Raw genomic sequence first — 13931 nt, forward strand, 5'->3', positions numbered from 1 at the left:
CTGTATTTGGAGCCACACTACTAATGACAAACTGATCCTCAGCCTTCATATCTGTGTGTTCTGCCCTCACACTTCGGCTAATCAGGATGCTACAGACTGTCCTGCGTCACCTTCCTTCTGACCAACAGTCTAGTATCCAAGTTCTGAGCTGGAACTAGCTTGAAACCCTTTTGACAGCAGTCTGAACTGAAGAGAAAGCCCCTTCAGGCAGAAAAGTGGGAGCACTACTCTTCCTGGACAACATGGAGGAGCACCTCTGGTCTCATGCCTCCTCTGGAGTGTTTATTCCAGCTTTGCCCTCCACACTGCCCTCAGCCAGCCTCACCTCCCACACCTGCAAAGACACGAGCATGCCAAAAGAGTGCCACTCAAGAGGCTTTCTCCATTTTATTTCTTTGGGAAAAGAAAACAAAGTCTTTCCATCACATATGGTAGAGATATATATTTATATATATTTATATATAATTTCTTTTGTGGTTGGAAATCCCAAAGCTGAGTCTGTTCATATTTTTTTCTACTTTAAAATTTTTTTTTCATACTAATGCCTCCTCTTCCTCCTGCCCCTCTGGCCCAGGCCCAGGTTCTGGGGCCAGTGCAACGAAGGGTGAGTGGAATGGGCAGTGATTGCCAGGACAGCCCCCCACCCAGCTCAGAAAACTGGTAAGGGGCACCAGAAGGGGCTGTGCAGGACAGAGGCCACAAGGGCACTCCTGTTTGTGTGTGGGGTGCACAGCTCGTTAAACAGTCACCAGTCATGAGAGGAGGCTGGTCAGGGGTCGGGGGATTGCTCACAGTAGTTGCCAGCTCCCTCCAGCCTGCCCCACAAACCCAGTCTTGGGGGTGGGAAGGAGAGAGTTAAAAGAAAAATACAAGGGCCAGGGGCCAAACCTCCTCCAATTTTTATTGCTGGTGTGTTAGAAATTTGCCTTTCCCTTCTTATTTTGGGAGATGGACTCTAAGAGGGCCCCCAGAGGAGGAAGTGACTGGCTGCCCCAACCCCCACTAATGGCCATGCCAGGACTACCCTGGGCAAACACTGGGCTACCTCAGGCCTCTTGGACCCAGGGGTCAGTGATTCTCTCAGTTCAGCCTTGCTCTTCAAGAGCAATCATAGTTAACCCCCCACCCCCCAAAACAAGGGCCTTGGGCTCAGGCTTGGGCCCAAAGGAGCTAGGAAGTGGGCAGTGCACCAAAGATCAAGCAGAGTTTTCTACTGGAAGAAAAGGTGAGGTTTAGGGGAAGAGGTGGCCTAGGACAATGATGTTCTGAGCATGAAAGCAGTAGGCTGAGCACGAAAGCAGAAGGTGGCTGAGGGAATCAAGTGGGAAGACATGGGAAGACATCACAGACACTCATAGGACCTCAGAAACTCAATGAGGGGAGTGCCTGAGAGGCAGGTGGCACTTAATAACTGTAGTTAGAGCTGATAGTGGCCCTGGGTGTGGGGTCAGCCAAGCAAATGGGGCTGTTGTTCTACAGGATCCTGGTCAGAGGGGTGAGGGTAGAGCTAAGAAGCCTCCAAGTGACCCTTTCCAAGAACAGGACAGCAGATCTTCCCTGGGTACCGAGCCTCCATACTCAGCCCTTACCTCCTCCAACATACACATATAGACACACACTCAGGACTAGCCCAGGCTGTAGAGACCTTGGCAGGGAGGGGCTAGGCAGGTAGCCCTCTCAACCACAGGCAGGCCATCTGCTCCCATTTGTCCTGCCAATCTGCCCAGGGAGGGAGAAGAGTGCAGGAAGGAGGGAGGCCAGAAGCCCAGAGTGTCAGCTTTGGCAGACCCCACACAGTCCCCCTCAGGCTACATGGCCTAGGAGATTGGTATAGAGAGCATCTCTGGACACAGGGTGGCCGACAGTAGCAGCCCAGACCCACCAAGGGGTTGGGCACCTCATGGCTCTGCAAGGCCTGCCACCTCTCCAACAAGGGAGTGCCAAGAAAAGGAGCACGAGTTCCCCTGCTGCCTGGGCCCTCAGCCCCATTCACTCTGCCCTCCCCTTATTTCCTCCTTGGGAGGAGGGTTGAGTGGGCTGCCTAGTGGGGCAGTGGTAGAGCTGGGAGGCACCCAGTGAGGGGAGGGGAGGGGCCTGGTCACAGCTGCTTTGAGAACCTCTTTGGTCTGGGGATTCAGGGGACATGGGGAAAAGAGATGGCAGGGAAGAGGATACTGGGGACTCTGGCCTTTGACTGGGTATTTGTCAAAAGGCTACATGCCCAGGTAGGGGATTATATTTCTGTGGACTCGATGCGCTCAAGGCGGGAGGGGGTCCAGGCTTTCTTCTCCTCCCCATGTTGGGGTGTAGGTGTGCTGGCACCTCCCGCAGCCCCTCGCTCTCGCAGCCGCCGCTCTAACTGCTGGTTGCGCTGGTACATCTCCACGTAACTCAGCTGCAGCTGCTTCTGGTACTCGATGACCTTCTCCTTCTCCTCCAGCCACACTCGGCGCTCCTCTGCAAAGCTGGCACCCTGGCGCTCCCGGGCTCGCCTCTCAGCTGCCAGCTCAGCCTGCAGCCGCCCCACCTCCCGCCGCAGGGCCCGCGTCCCACTCTCCCCACCAGCATCCACCTCCCCATCCAAGGAAACTAAGGAGGCGGCAGCAGCCACCCCAGCCTGACGGCGCATCTTGGCCTCATCGCTCTCGCAGGTGGCCAGTGCATCCTGTGGCTCAGCCGGGTCCACTGGGGTCAGCGCCGGCTTGAGGCAGGCAGAGGGCAGCTCTCCCTCACCCAGCTCCAGGCTGGCCTGTTTGCTGCTGAAGGAGTCCCTCAGGCTGAGCAGCTGCTCCTCCTTCTCCCGCAGGGAGGCCCGGCCCTCCCGCAGCTGTGAGCGCAGCCCAACAATCTCACTCAGCTTCTGGGACACGTCCGCCTGCGAGTCCTTCAGCTGCTGCTTCAGAAGGGAAATCTCCCCAGCCTTCTGGCATACCTGGGCAGGGGCAGATGAGAAAAGAAGTCAGGGGAAAAGCAGAACTCTGCTACCCCTACTCTAGCCCCCATATCCAGTCCCAGGGCATCAAGCTGCCCCAGGGCTCAGGGTCAGCTCATCATGGCAGAAATGACAATGCAGGTTCCCCTCCTCAGACTCGGGACGACATGGCTAATCTCACAGGGCCTGGGAATGTTCTGGTCCTCACAGACACTGCCAACTGATGCTGCCACAATCTTCATTCCCCTTGTGATAGTTGTGGGCTGCTATTCTGGTTTTCTCCAGAGAGACAGAAGAAGGGGACACAGGGAGATGCCCACGCCCCAGTCTGCACCTCCCACTTAGTTTCCTCCATCCGGGGCAGGAAGTCGGCCTGTTCCTTCTGGCAGGCGGCAACCTTGTCCTCAAGCTCTTCCCGCTGCCGCATCAGCCGGGCTGCCTCCTCCTGCAGCTGCTTCTTGTCCTGCTGCAGCCGCAGCACCTGTAGCTGCAGGCCTTGCTGGGCACGCTGGGCACGCCGGGCCACCTGCTGCAGCTTCCCACTGCAGCCCTGCCGCAGCTCAGCCAGCTCACGCTCCCAGGCCTTCTGACGCTCCTCCAGCACCTGGGCCACTGCCGCCTCACTCTGCTCCAGGCTACGCCGCAGAGCTGCCACCTCCTGCTCCTTCTCCCAGAGCCGCTCCTCTAGCTCCTGGATCAGAGCACTGGGCGAAGGTGGTGAGCAGGCCGCAAATGGCAGGCCTCCTCCTCCACCCTCCCCGGATCCCAGGTGACCTGGTCGCCCCATGGATGAGGATGACCCACTCTTGCTGGAGGCCCGCCCACTGTCGGATGTTGCCAGGTCCTGGTAGCCCGACCCACCACCACTGCTGCCACCAGCACTGCCACTACCATAGCTGGCAGTGCCAATGCGGTTGATGTGGCTGGTGGAGGCACTGAGGGGCGCCAGGTGCTGGCTATAGCTGGAACTGTAGGTGGGCAGGCTTGTGAGTGAGTTCCGGCCTGAGTCTGAGAGGCCGCTCCCACCTCCGCCTGCTGGGGTCATGGTCCGAGACTTGTCCAGTCCACCCTTGAGGCCACCAGGGCCCTGTCGTCCCTCAGGGGTCCCGTTGGTCTGTGGGGGGCACAAGTTCTGCATGGAGTGGAAGTTCTTGGGTACAACAGGCTTGAAGGCCGAAGGCCGAACTAGCGGCTCTGAGCACTGCACAAAAGCATGGAAGAGGGAGTGGGCATCAGGATGGGGCCTTAGCATTGGCCCCAGTCTCTTCCCTCTGATCTAGACTTGTCCAGCCCCACCTCCAGCCCCATTGGACCTCCATCCTGGGAGTCTCTCCTGGCTGGAGTCTTACCTTATGTCCACCACCTGCCCCCCTCACAGCTAATTCTCTGCCCAAGGCTCACCAGCTGGACTTGACCCCCAAGACTCCCCAATCCAGCTTCTATCTCAGTCCCTAAAGCTCAAAAACATCCAAGAAGGCCCACTTCACCCTCTTCTCTGGGTTGCCACCTATCCCCAGAAAAAGGCCTTGAAGACTGACCTGGTCTAGCTTGCCAGAGGTGGCCAGGAGCTTGGGTGGGTGGCTGGGCTCACGATACTGTGGTGGGGCCTTATCACTGCCGCCACTGCTGCTGCTGCCGCCACTGCTGCCCACCACGTTGCCGCAGACATCCGTGTGGTCACTGCCCCGGAGCTCGCCATTGAGGTAGAGTGAATTGGCGAGAGCCTTGTCCTCTGAGGGGTAGCGGCCTGGCCTCTCCCTGCTGACCCCACTGCCACGGGGACCAGGGAAACTGCCCTGGTTGCCCCCACCCCCCGTGCGGGTGCCCACACTTTTCATGGCAAACTCCTGGGTGTGGGCCACCCCACTGCCCACACTGCCCATGGCCAGGCGAGGGTCTGGGGGTCCAAGCTCAGAGGGCCGAGGGGCAAAGGCCAGGAGGGGATCTCGCCCTGGGTCAGCACGCACAGGCAGGGTCTCCAGCTTCGCCATGACTAAGCCAGGGGGGCACTGTGGGCACAAGTAGGAAAGCAGAGGGAGATCAGTCCCACCCCAACTCCCACCACCCCCATCCAAGCCTGACCCAGCACCACCTGAACCTGCCTTTCAGTGTCCCCTTCCTTATAGTGGGCCGAGGAGTTCCTAAACAGTCCAGGTAAAGGAATGGGGCTGGGGAAATAAGGACAACCTGGTAATAGGGGCTGCCCGTTGTACACCTGACGAAGCCCAACCCCTAGGGACCATACACCAACCCTTCTAGCTTTGCTATCTATACTCAGTATTCCACTCTTCAACTCCCACCTCAGACCCAGCTTCTTCATGGGTCTGCCCCCGAGACTCAGTGACCCACCCACCGCCAATTCTTCACTGCAACCTCAGAACTCAGGTGTCCTTTACTCCGGGTCTGGACTCCTATATCCCAACCTCATGGGCTGGGAAGATGGGTTTGGAAGGGGACAGCAGTACCTGAATTCAATAGGGGAACCTCAGAACTTAAGGGAGGGAAGCCCACCCCTATCCAAAAATTGTGGATGGGAGTCCTTCCCGGTCCCCTAACCTAGGGTGTTGCAGTCAAGGACAGAAGTGGAGGCTCACTACCGGCGCAGGATCCTCTCCTTGCCTCTCCAAGGGGGTGGGGGGCCGATGGGGTCTCAAGCCTGGGACCCTCCGAGGCCAGGTCTGCAGGGGCCATGTGCCTCACGCTCGCAGCTCGGCACGAACCAGCTACGCGACTTTGGACCGGCCGACTGAGCCATCCCGGACTGCAGTTTTCTCCTCTGCGAAATGGGAGGAATGGAGGACCTACCTCGCAGAGCTGCCGCGTGCCAGGAACCCCAGGGCAGCGGGCGCGGGACAGGACGGAGGTATTGGGGGTAGGGTGGGCGGTAGCTGCCTGGGCGGCGCGCATCTGGGCCACCGAGGACACGCACCGCCCCTCGCGGACTGCCAGGGACCGCGGTTGCAGTGCAGGGGGCCCTCCCAGAGGTCTTCCCAACTTGCACGCATGGGGGCCTGGCACGAGAGGACCCCCTCCCCATGGTCAGTACCTCAGCAGAGGCCCCAGGGCTGGTTGAAGCCGGGGCAGAGGACGCAGCGCTGGCTGCGGAGGACGCCTGCCGTGCCTCCCTCCCGGCCTGCGGTTCCCACAGGTGGGCGGGGGCAGGGGCGGAGCCTCGGCGCCCAACGGCGCCCGGGATTCCGCGCCCGCAGAACCCCTCCAAGAATTCACTGCCTTCGGGAAGACTTCCTGGATTACTCCCCTCCCCCGCTACTTGTGGACCTTGACCCTGCTCAGTTCACCGAGAATTCCTCAGAGCCCTTCTGTGGGTGTGCGTCCCCCTCCCCCAAGGCTGGCCCACAGAAGCAGTGGGGAGCAGGGCCTCGGGTTACCTGTGCTCTGGAAGGCCCTGCTTCCTGGTTCCTTTGTCTCAAGTCCGCACCAAAGCAACACCTGCCCCAGAGATCCTGGTATTCAGTCGGGCGGGGGCTGCAGGCAGTGCCGGCCGCGAGCAGACGCTCAAATACAAGTGCCAAAAATGGCAGGGGGCGCCCTTCAGTCCTTTAAACCCTGTCTTCCTTGTCTGCTAAGGTGAAGGGGTACAGGTGGCAGTCCTGGGCCCCTTGAGTGCTGTTTCAAACTGTCTTCTACCCAGATGCCCACGTCTAATGTTGTGTTGAGGCTATCGGGTCCCAGACCAGGGGAACCAAACAAAACTCTTGCCTTTCAGGTGTCTTCTGGCCACACCTGGAATTACAGCCCGAGGTGGTTGGAAAACTCCCACAAACCAGTCCGCACCACTTCTGTAAAATTCCATTCTATCAGCATCTCCCCCCCTCCCCCAGGTGTGGAGAACAGGCATTGACCACCTTCTTCCCTTAAACTAATCTGTTCCACACATCCCACGAGGCTGAGACATAGAGTAAGGAAAGAGAGACACTTAGGGTACAACTGAAGTGCAAGTGCAGGACCCTGAAAGTGAGTGACTACTTTCATCTGGTGCCCTAGGTACTGCTGCCAAAATCTTGACGCTCTGCTCACCGATAATGAACAGAAATATGGAGACAGAATATCCCCCTCCCATCCTAAACATAACTCCCTTCTCTTGCCATCTCTGGATTCAGTGTAGGGAGCAGCTGGGGAGTCAAAGGGTGAAGGCTGGGTGTTCTGAGGCTTAGAAACAGTGGGAAGATCTGGTCAGGGAGAAGCTGACAAAACTTCACACAGATGGGGTCCAGGGGGTGGGGCAAGGGAGGAGTCTGGACTGGGACACCAGGATGGGAATGACACCCTTAGCATGACAGGAGGAGAATGTGTGGGGAAATGGGGGCTTGTTTTTGTTTTTGAAAATGGGTGCTTTGAGGAAGACCAGAGAAAGATATTTCTCAGGTATCAGATAGAAAGAGAGACTTGGATCATGAGCGTTCAAGTGTGATGTGGGTGCGGTCCAGCATGGAGCTCCAGTGGCAGAGCCCCCATAGCCTGAGTGGAGAAGTGGGAGCAGGAAGAAGACCAGGAGAAGGCAGGCCCTGAAGACCAAGATGGAGTACACTTGAAGAAGGTAGGGGCACTTCTGGAGTTAACGAAGGGGCTTATTCATAAAATTGGGATTGGAGAGGGTGCCCTGAATTTGGCAGGTGGAAACATCACTGGTGTCTATGACAGAATGATTTGGGGAAAGTGGTGCAAAGCAGAGCCAGACTACAGGAGTCGGGGGGAGGTGGGGGTCTGGAGGGAAAGATGGAAGAGCTCCCTTCTCTTTTGAGAAGGCAGTAATTTAAGGTGGTTTGGAATCCAAGGGCTCTTTTCTAACTTTAGAATTTAACATGGTAGAAACCTGAGTGTGGTTATATGCTAAAAGAAGGTGTCGATAGTGAGATGAGAAAACTAGGCAAGGGGGTTCCACCAGAAGCCTGGGTGTGGGCAGGAGCAAACCTCAGGTCATGAAAGTGAGACGATAATGTTTAGGAAGGTGCTTTGGAAACTGTAAGGTGCAGGACGAATATGCAATATTACCTTCCCTGAGATCCAGGAAAGGAGACTCTGACCATAGATTGGGACTGATCATATGCCACCCTGCCCTATGGTTTCCCTGGATTGTGTGTGGTCCCCTGAAGGCCTGGTGCCCAGAGTCCTGGATAGATGGAAATGAGGTCCCAAAACTGTTTCCTGAGCCTCCTATCCTCGTGGTCTTTCTCTGGGAATCATTGACTACCAACCCACTGCAACTCTCCTTGAAGCCTCACTCCTTGAAGAGCTTCTTATTATAATTCTAACCTGTTGCCGTCAACCCCATGCAAGTGTTCTCTGCCCCTTGCCTCTCCCAAGCTCAGACTGCTGCAACTTCTTTCTACAAACCTGCAGCAGGGACTGGCAAGACAAAGAAGGGCATATATCTCCCTGATAGGCAGAAACTGAGTCCAGAGGAAGGGTTTGAGCTTCATTTGTGGGTCAGGGTCCTGAACTAGCCCAGGTAGCTGAGTATGGTCTGCAAAGACAACCTTATGGCATTAGCTCAACAACCTGGGATGACAGCCTGTTGCCTGAGTCTGCCTCTATTTCTGTCCTATCCACCCTCAGTGCCTGGGACATTACACACAGTATTAGCGGTCACGAAGGGGGCAAATAGACTATACCTGGGAGTTAGATGGGCAGGTCCTTCCATCCTACAGTGACCACCCAGCCCCTCCACATGTGTGTCCCTCCCAAAGCTAGTAACACTATACTCTTCCTTGGGGTCTCAGAGCCCCAAGCTCAGCCCATTCACCCCCTAAAGATCTTAGCAGCCCCTCCTGCCAGGATCCTGGCAGGATGCTGGGGACTTCTCACTGCCCTTTCTTGTTCTGCACTCCCTCCCCTGTGCAGCTACTAAGAGATTCTTTCTAAAGGGCAAAGCCGATCTTGTCCATGCTTTGCCCAAATTCTATTGCACCAGGTGCAATATAGACACTTACAGAGGTATCAGCTCCAAGTGGGAATCCCAGTTCAACTGATTAGGGGTGGAATTGCATGCAGGTGATTCCACTTCGGTCTCACACTTACCTTACAGGAATCTTAAGAAGTGAATGTATTATGGGTAGATGCCTGGCATTCCTCTCAGCCCTCAGAACCACAGCGTGCAGCAGGGCCCTCCAAGGACTCTCCTGCTGCTCATCCTATTTCCCTTGACCTGAGTCTCTCTCCACCCTACACAAAATCTCTTCGCAGCTCTCTGTGCTCATTCTGCACCCTTCAAGAACCAACCCAAATACTGCCTCCCAGGACAGCATCCCCAATCTACCCAGGGGGAGGGCTCTTGGAGCACTTGGTTCAGGCCACTCCAGGGAGATTTCATTCTGGGGCTGGCCTGTGGATACCCCCAGGAGGGGAACAGGCCACAGAATCTTGGGGTCTCTGTGCCCTGATTCAGAGGAGATGCAGAGAGAATGCATGTAGGAGAATGCTAGTTATAAGCAATGCAAAGAGGCAATGAATCCCGATAGGAAAATCAGGATGGGCTTCCGGGAAGAAGGACTGAGGGAGAAAAGGTATCAGGGGCACTATGGGGCCTTGGGGGAAAGGGTGCAGAGGTCTTCAGAACTTCTTGGTTGGGATGTGTGAGGGGAGATTCATCTTCTCTTGGCGACAAAGGGGGAAGGGGCCGATCCCCTAGATCCTGGCTCTGATAAACCCCGTGTTTCAGGACTGAGGGGGCTGACAGCGCCCCACACACACACACCTCGATCACACACGCGCGCACACACGAGCCTCCCACAAGGGAGAGGGGGGTGGTGGCGGGGGGCGATGTTCGCCCCCACGGCCCGCAGCGCCAAAAGATAGAGACCCCAGTCACAGGCCATCCTGAGGAGGTGTCCGGGGGGATCTCTGCGATGGGAGAAATCCCTCCTGCACCTCCTGGAGCTCCTCACCGACGCGTGTGGCCCGGGGGGGCGGGGCTCAGAGGGAAGAGGTGACATAATCCGGGCCGCACCCCCTCCGGCCGCCACCTTCCCCCAGGCCCTGCGAAGCATCCATGACATCATCGGCCTCATCTCCACTCCCTTCATCCCTGGGATCCCAGCAGTGGGACGCTCCCCCTCCCCAGCTCCGGGTCCGACCGAATGAGCCTCGCGGTGTAGCGGGCAAGGCGAAAGGTCGGAGTCGAGAGGGGCGCCGCGGTGGGTCTGCCTCACTTACTCGCTGCCTCAGGGTCCGGCGCGGGGTCTTCGGCGCTGGCGCCGCCGGCCCGGCTCGCTGGCGCGGCCAGAAGCCCGCCCGGCGGGGCGCGAGGCGCGGGCCCAGCTGCGCTCCGCGCCCCTCCCGCCCCCCGCCCGGGCCCCGCCCACCCGCGGCTGCGGCAAACGCAGGTCCGCCCCCCAGCCACGCCCCCCAAGCTCGCCAATCCCTGGGCTGAGGCGGGGCCCAGTGCCTTAACCCCTTTATCGCTGCGCCCTGGCTCGCGCGTGGGACACCTCTAGTTCACCCACCCGCCTTCGGGGCGCTCTGAGCCGGTCCCGAGCCCTCCGTACATTCCGTGTTGACCCTCTATACTCTTGGGCTCAGCCCCCTAGTCTCTCCTCTTAAATCCAATAGGACAGACCCTTCTTGAACCCCACATCTTTGGCGACAAGGAGGAACTCCTCTGACTCGGGGAAGGGGCTCTAGACGCCGAGCCCCGCGCCCTATCCCTCTCTTGTTTCCGCTCTTCGGGACGCGGCTTCCCAGCGGACACCTTGAGACCTTGCTACTTGTCTGCAAGGTGGGGGCGGGGCGAGCCGTCGGGGGTGGACGCGACACCGCCCTTAGAAGACCAGCCCGCTCGCGGGGAGAAGCCGGCGGGCATTTCCAAGGTTTTGAGGGTCCTTGACTCCGTCCGTCAGCAATCGGAGCCGGTTGGAAACTTGATTCTCAAGGAGGATCACCGTCGTGGGGGGAAGGGCGGGTGACCAGGTAAAAGACGTACATTACAACTGAGCAGGGTTTAACTGCTTCATCCTGTGGCCCGAACCTGGAAAGATGCCTTGGCCCTTCATAGTGAGAGGGAATAAGGCGGTTGTGTCTGATATGGAGTACCAGCTTCGCACACGGTTGCCAGGTCTGTGAGAGAGGTGCTCATTTCCTCCCCAGGTGGCCCAGGAGGACTGCCGGGAGGACGTCTGTCTGGAACCGAGGCCTTCACCTTGAATAGGATAGACAAGCCAGCCAGGCCTAGGGTTCAGCATTAGCAAAACCTTTGAGGCACAAAGGATCTGACCTAAAAACTGCAGTTTCTCCACTCTGCTGGCATTTAATCCACACTGGAAAAGACTCTGATGCTGGGAAAGGTTGGGGGCGGGAGAAGGGGACGACCGAGAATGAGATGGCTGGATGGCATCACCGACTCTGTGGAGAAGTTTGAGCGAACTCCGGGAGTTGGTGATGGACAGGGAGGCCTGGCGTGCTGTGATTCATGGGGTCGCGGAGAGTCGGACACGACTGAGCGACTGAACTGAACCTCTACTATTACATAGTACCTCTACTGTTAATCCTAAATGAGAATGCCTTTCTGCTGTCCTCACACACAGGGTGGCTTAACTAGTTTTAGAATTCTTGAATCTCAAACTTTCCCCCTCAAAATTCTCATGTCCATATCCCATTGTCTTCAACTCTTAAAATAGTAGCAAGTACATCTGAAACTAATATTATATGACCATTATATTGTAGCTCCAAAAAAAGTAGCAAAGCTGGATTGGTCTCTTTCAGGCAAGCAAATTGCCTGGTGCTTGTTGTGATTTTTCTCTACTCTCAAAAGTCAAACATTTTACCAGTATAAATCTTAGTATAGGCATTTTTCTATTAAATTTTCAGAAATAAAGTCTTCCTTTCAACTGAGAAAAGGTCTCTTCTAGTATGTTCTTGTCCATTCTATGAACAGATTGTTTTGGACTTTTTTCTCCTCTAAAATTATCACATTGGATTACCACTGTCAATTAAATCTCTTTGTCCCTTTTCTCTAAATCCTGGGGACAGTATCTCAAGTTTTTGGTTTTCACCATCACTGATTTAATTTTCACAGTTAAGAGTATTCTATTTTCTCTAATAAAACATTTCATTCTGTTCATTTTATTTTCCTTTCTCTGTCTTGATCTCAACTTAATATCTTTTTATAGTTCTCTGTTCTTATGTCATTAAGAATGTGGTTTTGCATTTTAGGAACACCAAAAAAGTAAGAGAATACCATATCTGACTCTCTTCTAATGTATATGGAAACCTTGATATTTAATAATATGGACCCTTTTCTGGGAAGTAAAATTACAAAAACAAGAAAGATGTTGAAAATACTATCCAAGAAAGATGTCCGAAGCAGGTTCAAGGCCCAGATGGTTTAATGGAAGAATTCTTTCAAACTTTCAGTGATCAGATAATTCTCACCTTGGAAATTTCTATCAGAGCCCAGAAAAGTAAAAATGGTATTTGATTTTATGAAGCCACCATTTCCTTTATACCAATTCCCAATAAAGGGAGAAGGACAGAAAAAGAACCAGTCATACTGATCAGTTTTGGGTGGGGGGATCCTAAATACAAATCAAGGAAATAAAATTAGATATTACTGTATAAGAACTTAATCCATGACTGTCTTAAATGAGAAAAAACAATCATCAAAATAGATGCCAGAGAGTCATTCAAAAGTAAAGTAAGAACTTTCATAATTAACTAGGAAAAGTTGATATTAACATTCAATATTTCGTGCTACCTTGACATCTGGTAAAATCCAGAGGGCTTCCAATGGCCTAAACCGAAAGTGGCCCTAGTCAAACAATCCTCCTTATCAAATGGATGAGGTACAGATTCTGCTTATTTCTGAGTACTGTACTGGGTCTCAGTTCTCTATCAGCCCTCAGATTTGTTAAAAAAAAAAGCCAATCACATCCCCTGCCGGAACCAGGGGGCACTCACCCTCTTGCTGCTACAAAGCTGGCCTCCTATAGTCTCTGGTCACTCTATTCCTTAGTGCAATACCTCGGTGGCCCTGTGTGGCTTGTGGTGTTCTCTCCTGAGCTGTGAGTATATGTGTTGTCAATCTCACCTGCTCAGTGCCAGGGATTGTGTTTGACTATCCCCATAATCCTAAAGTGAGAATCTCTGCCTCACCAATGGGGTGAAGAGCAAGTGGTCAAAACAAGAGTGTATCAGACTAGCAGGAAAATTCCCTGGTGGTCCAGTGGTTAGGACTCCATTTTCACCACCAAGGACCTGGGTTCAATTCCTGGTTGGGGAATCCCGCAGACCATGAGGAAGGCCAAAAAAAAAAAAAGAGTGTATCAGACTAACAAAAATTAAAACTCCATATTGGTGAGGCTGTAGGAAAATAGGAACTTGCAAAATATTTTTGAGAGTATAAACTGGTACAGTCTTTTGGAAAGACAATTGGGTGATTTATTAAAATGAGAAATGCATTATATCCTTGAACCCAACAATTCCATTTCTGGAAGAAATACCATACCATCACAAATAATATGATACGTGTAAGAAGCTAGTCATTGACATAATGGTTGTAATAGTAAAAAAAAAAAAAAAAAGTTTTTCTATTAGTAGAAGATTGATCAAGTGAATAACAATGCAATGCAGGTCCAAAAAAGCAAGTGGCAGAATAACATGTATATACACTATACTCTTAATTTTTCTATTATTTTTAAGAGTATATATGTACATGCATAGAAAAGTCTGGACAGATACACACCAAACTAATAACAGTGGCTATCTTGAGATGGTGGGACTTCTGGGAGCATGGCAGAAGAGAGGACTCTAGGCACTTTGGTAATGTTTGCATTTTTTACAACAAGCATGTGTTACTTTTGTTTAAAAAAAAAAACAAAAAACACAACTTTATTTTATGGTAAAGAAGTTTGCCTGGAAGAATAAACAGGTGAGTAAACTCTGAAAACTTAGAAAAACTCTTAAAATATTACACATTTGCTCAAAAATCCCTGCCCTAATGGAGTTTGCACTCAAGTAGGAAGAGACGATAAGTAAAATATACAGT

The 13931-nt window shown here is 53.8% G+C and overlaps 1 protein-coding gene across 8 annotated transcripts; it reads right to left on the minus strand.

The window, feature by feature from the left end:
• Nucleotides 1-368: 368 nt before the first annotated feature.
• Nucleotides 369-10240, minus strand: LZTS3 (leucine zipper tumor suppressor family member 3). Of its 8 annotated transcripts, none has more exons than XM_055432570.2 (6): nt 10106-10240; nt 6322-6382; nt 5552-5708; nt 4471-4941; nt 3267-4133; nt 369-2932 (listed from the first exon to the last, which is right to left on the minus strand). In XM_055432570.2, the coding sequence occupies exons 3-6, from the start codon at nt 5621-5623 to the stop codon at nt 2234-2236; spliced, it is 2109 nt and encodes a 702-aa protein (XP_055288545.1). In that variant the 5' UTR covers nt 5624-5708; nt 6322-6382; nt 10106-10240; the 3' UTR covers nt 369-2233. The 8 variants fall into 8 exon arrangements, with proteins under 8 accessions (XP_055288545.1, XP_055288553.1, XP_088700080.1 ...); XM_055432578.2 differs by having other exon boundaries at nt 6322-6676; nt 10106-10232; XM_088843954.1 differs by having other exon boundaries at nt 5530-5708; nt 6322-6676; nt 10106-10231.
• Between the last annotated feature and the right edge of the window lie 3691 nt (nt 10241-13931).

This window comes from Moschus berezovskii, chromosome 15, assembly GCF_049115385.1.
Source record: "Moschus berezovskii isolate FMDL1 chromosome 15, NW_MosBer_1.0, whole genome shotgun sequence".
Taxonomy (NCBI): domain Eukaryota; kingdom Metazoa; phylum Chordata; class Mammalia; order Artiodactyla; family Moschidae; genus Moschus; species Moschus berezovskii.

What these genes read in the sequence shown, in the direction of transcription:
- LZTS3 (XM_055432560.2), bottom strand. Translation starts at nt 5,623, where the DNA reads ATGGCCCCTGCAGACCTGGCCTCGGAGGGTCCCAGGCTTGAGACCCCA. An exon ending in CCCCCCACCCCCTTGGAGAG is followed by an intron (nt 4,942 to 5,551) that starts GCAAGGAGAGGA and finishes TTGTGCCCACAG; the next exon opens with TGCCCCCCTGGCTTAGTCAT. An exon ending in TGGAGGAAACTAAGTGGGAG is followed by an intron (nt 2,933 to 3,266) that starts GTGCAGACTGGG and finishes GCCCCTGCCCAG; the next exon opens with GTATGCCAGAAGGCTGGGGA.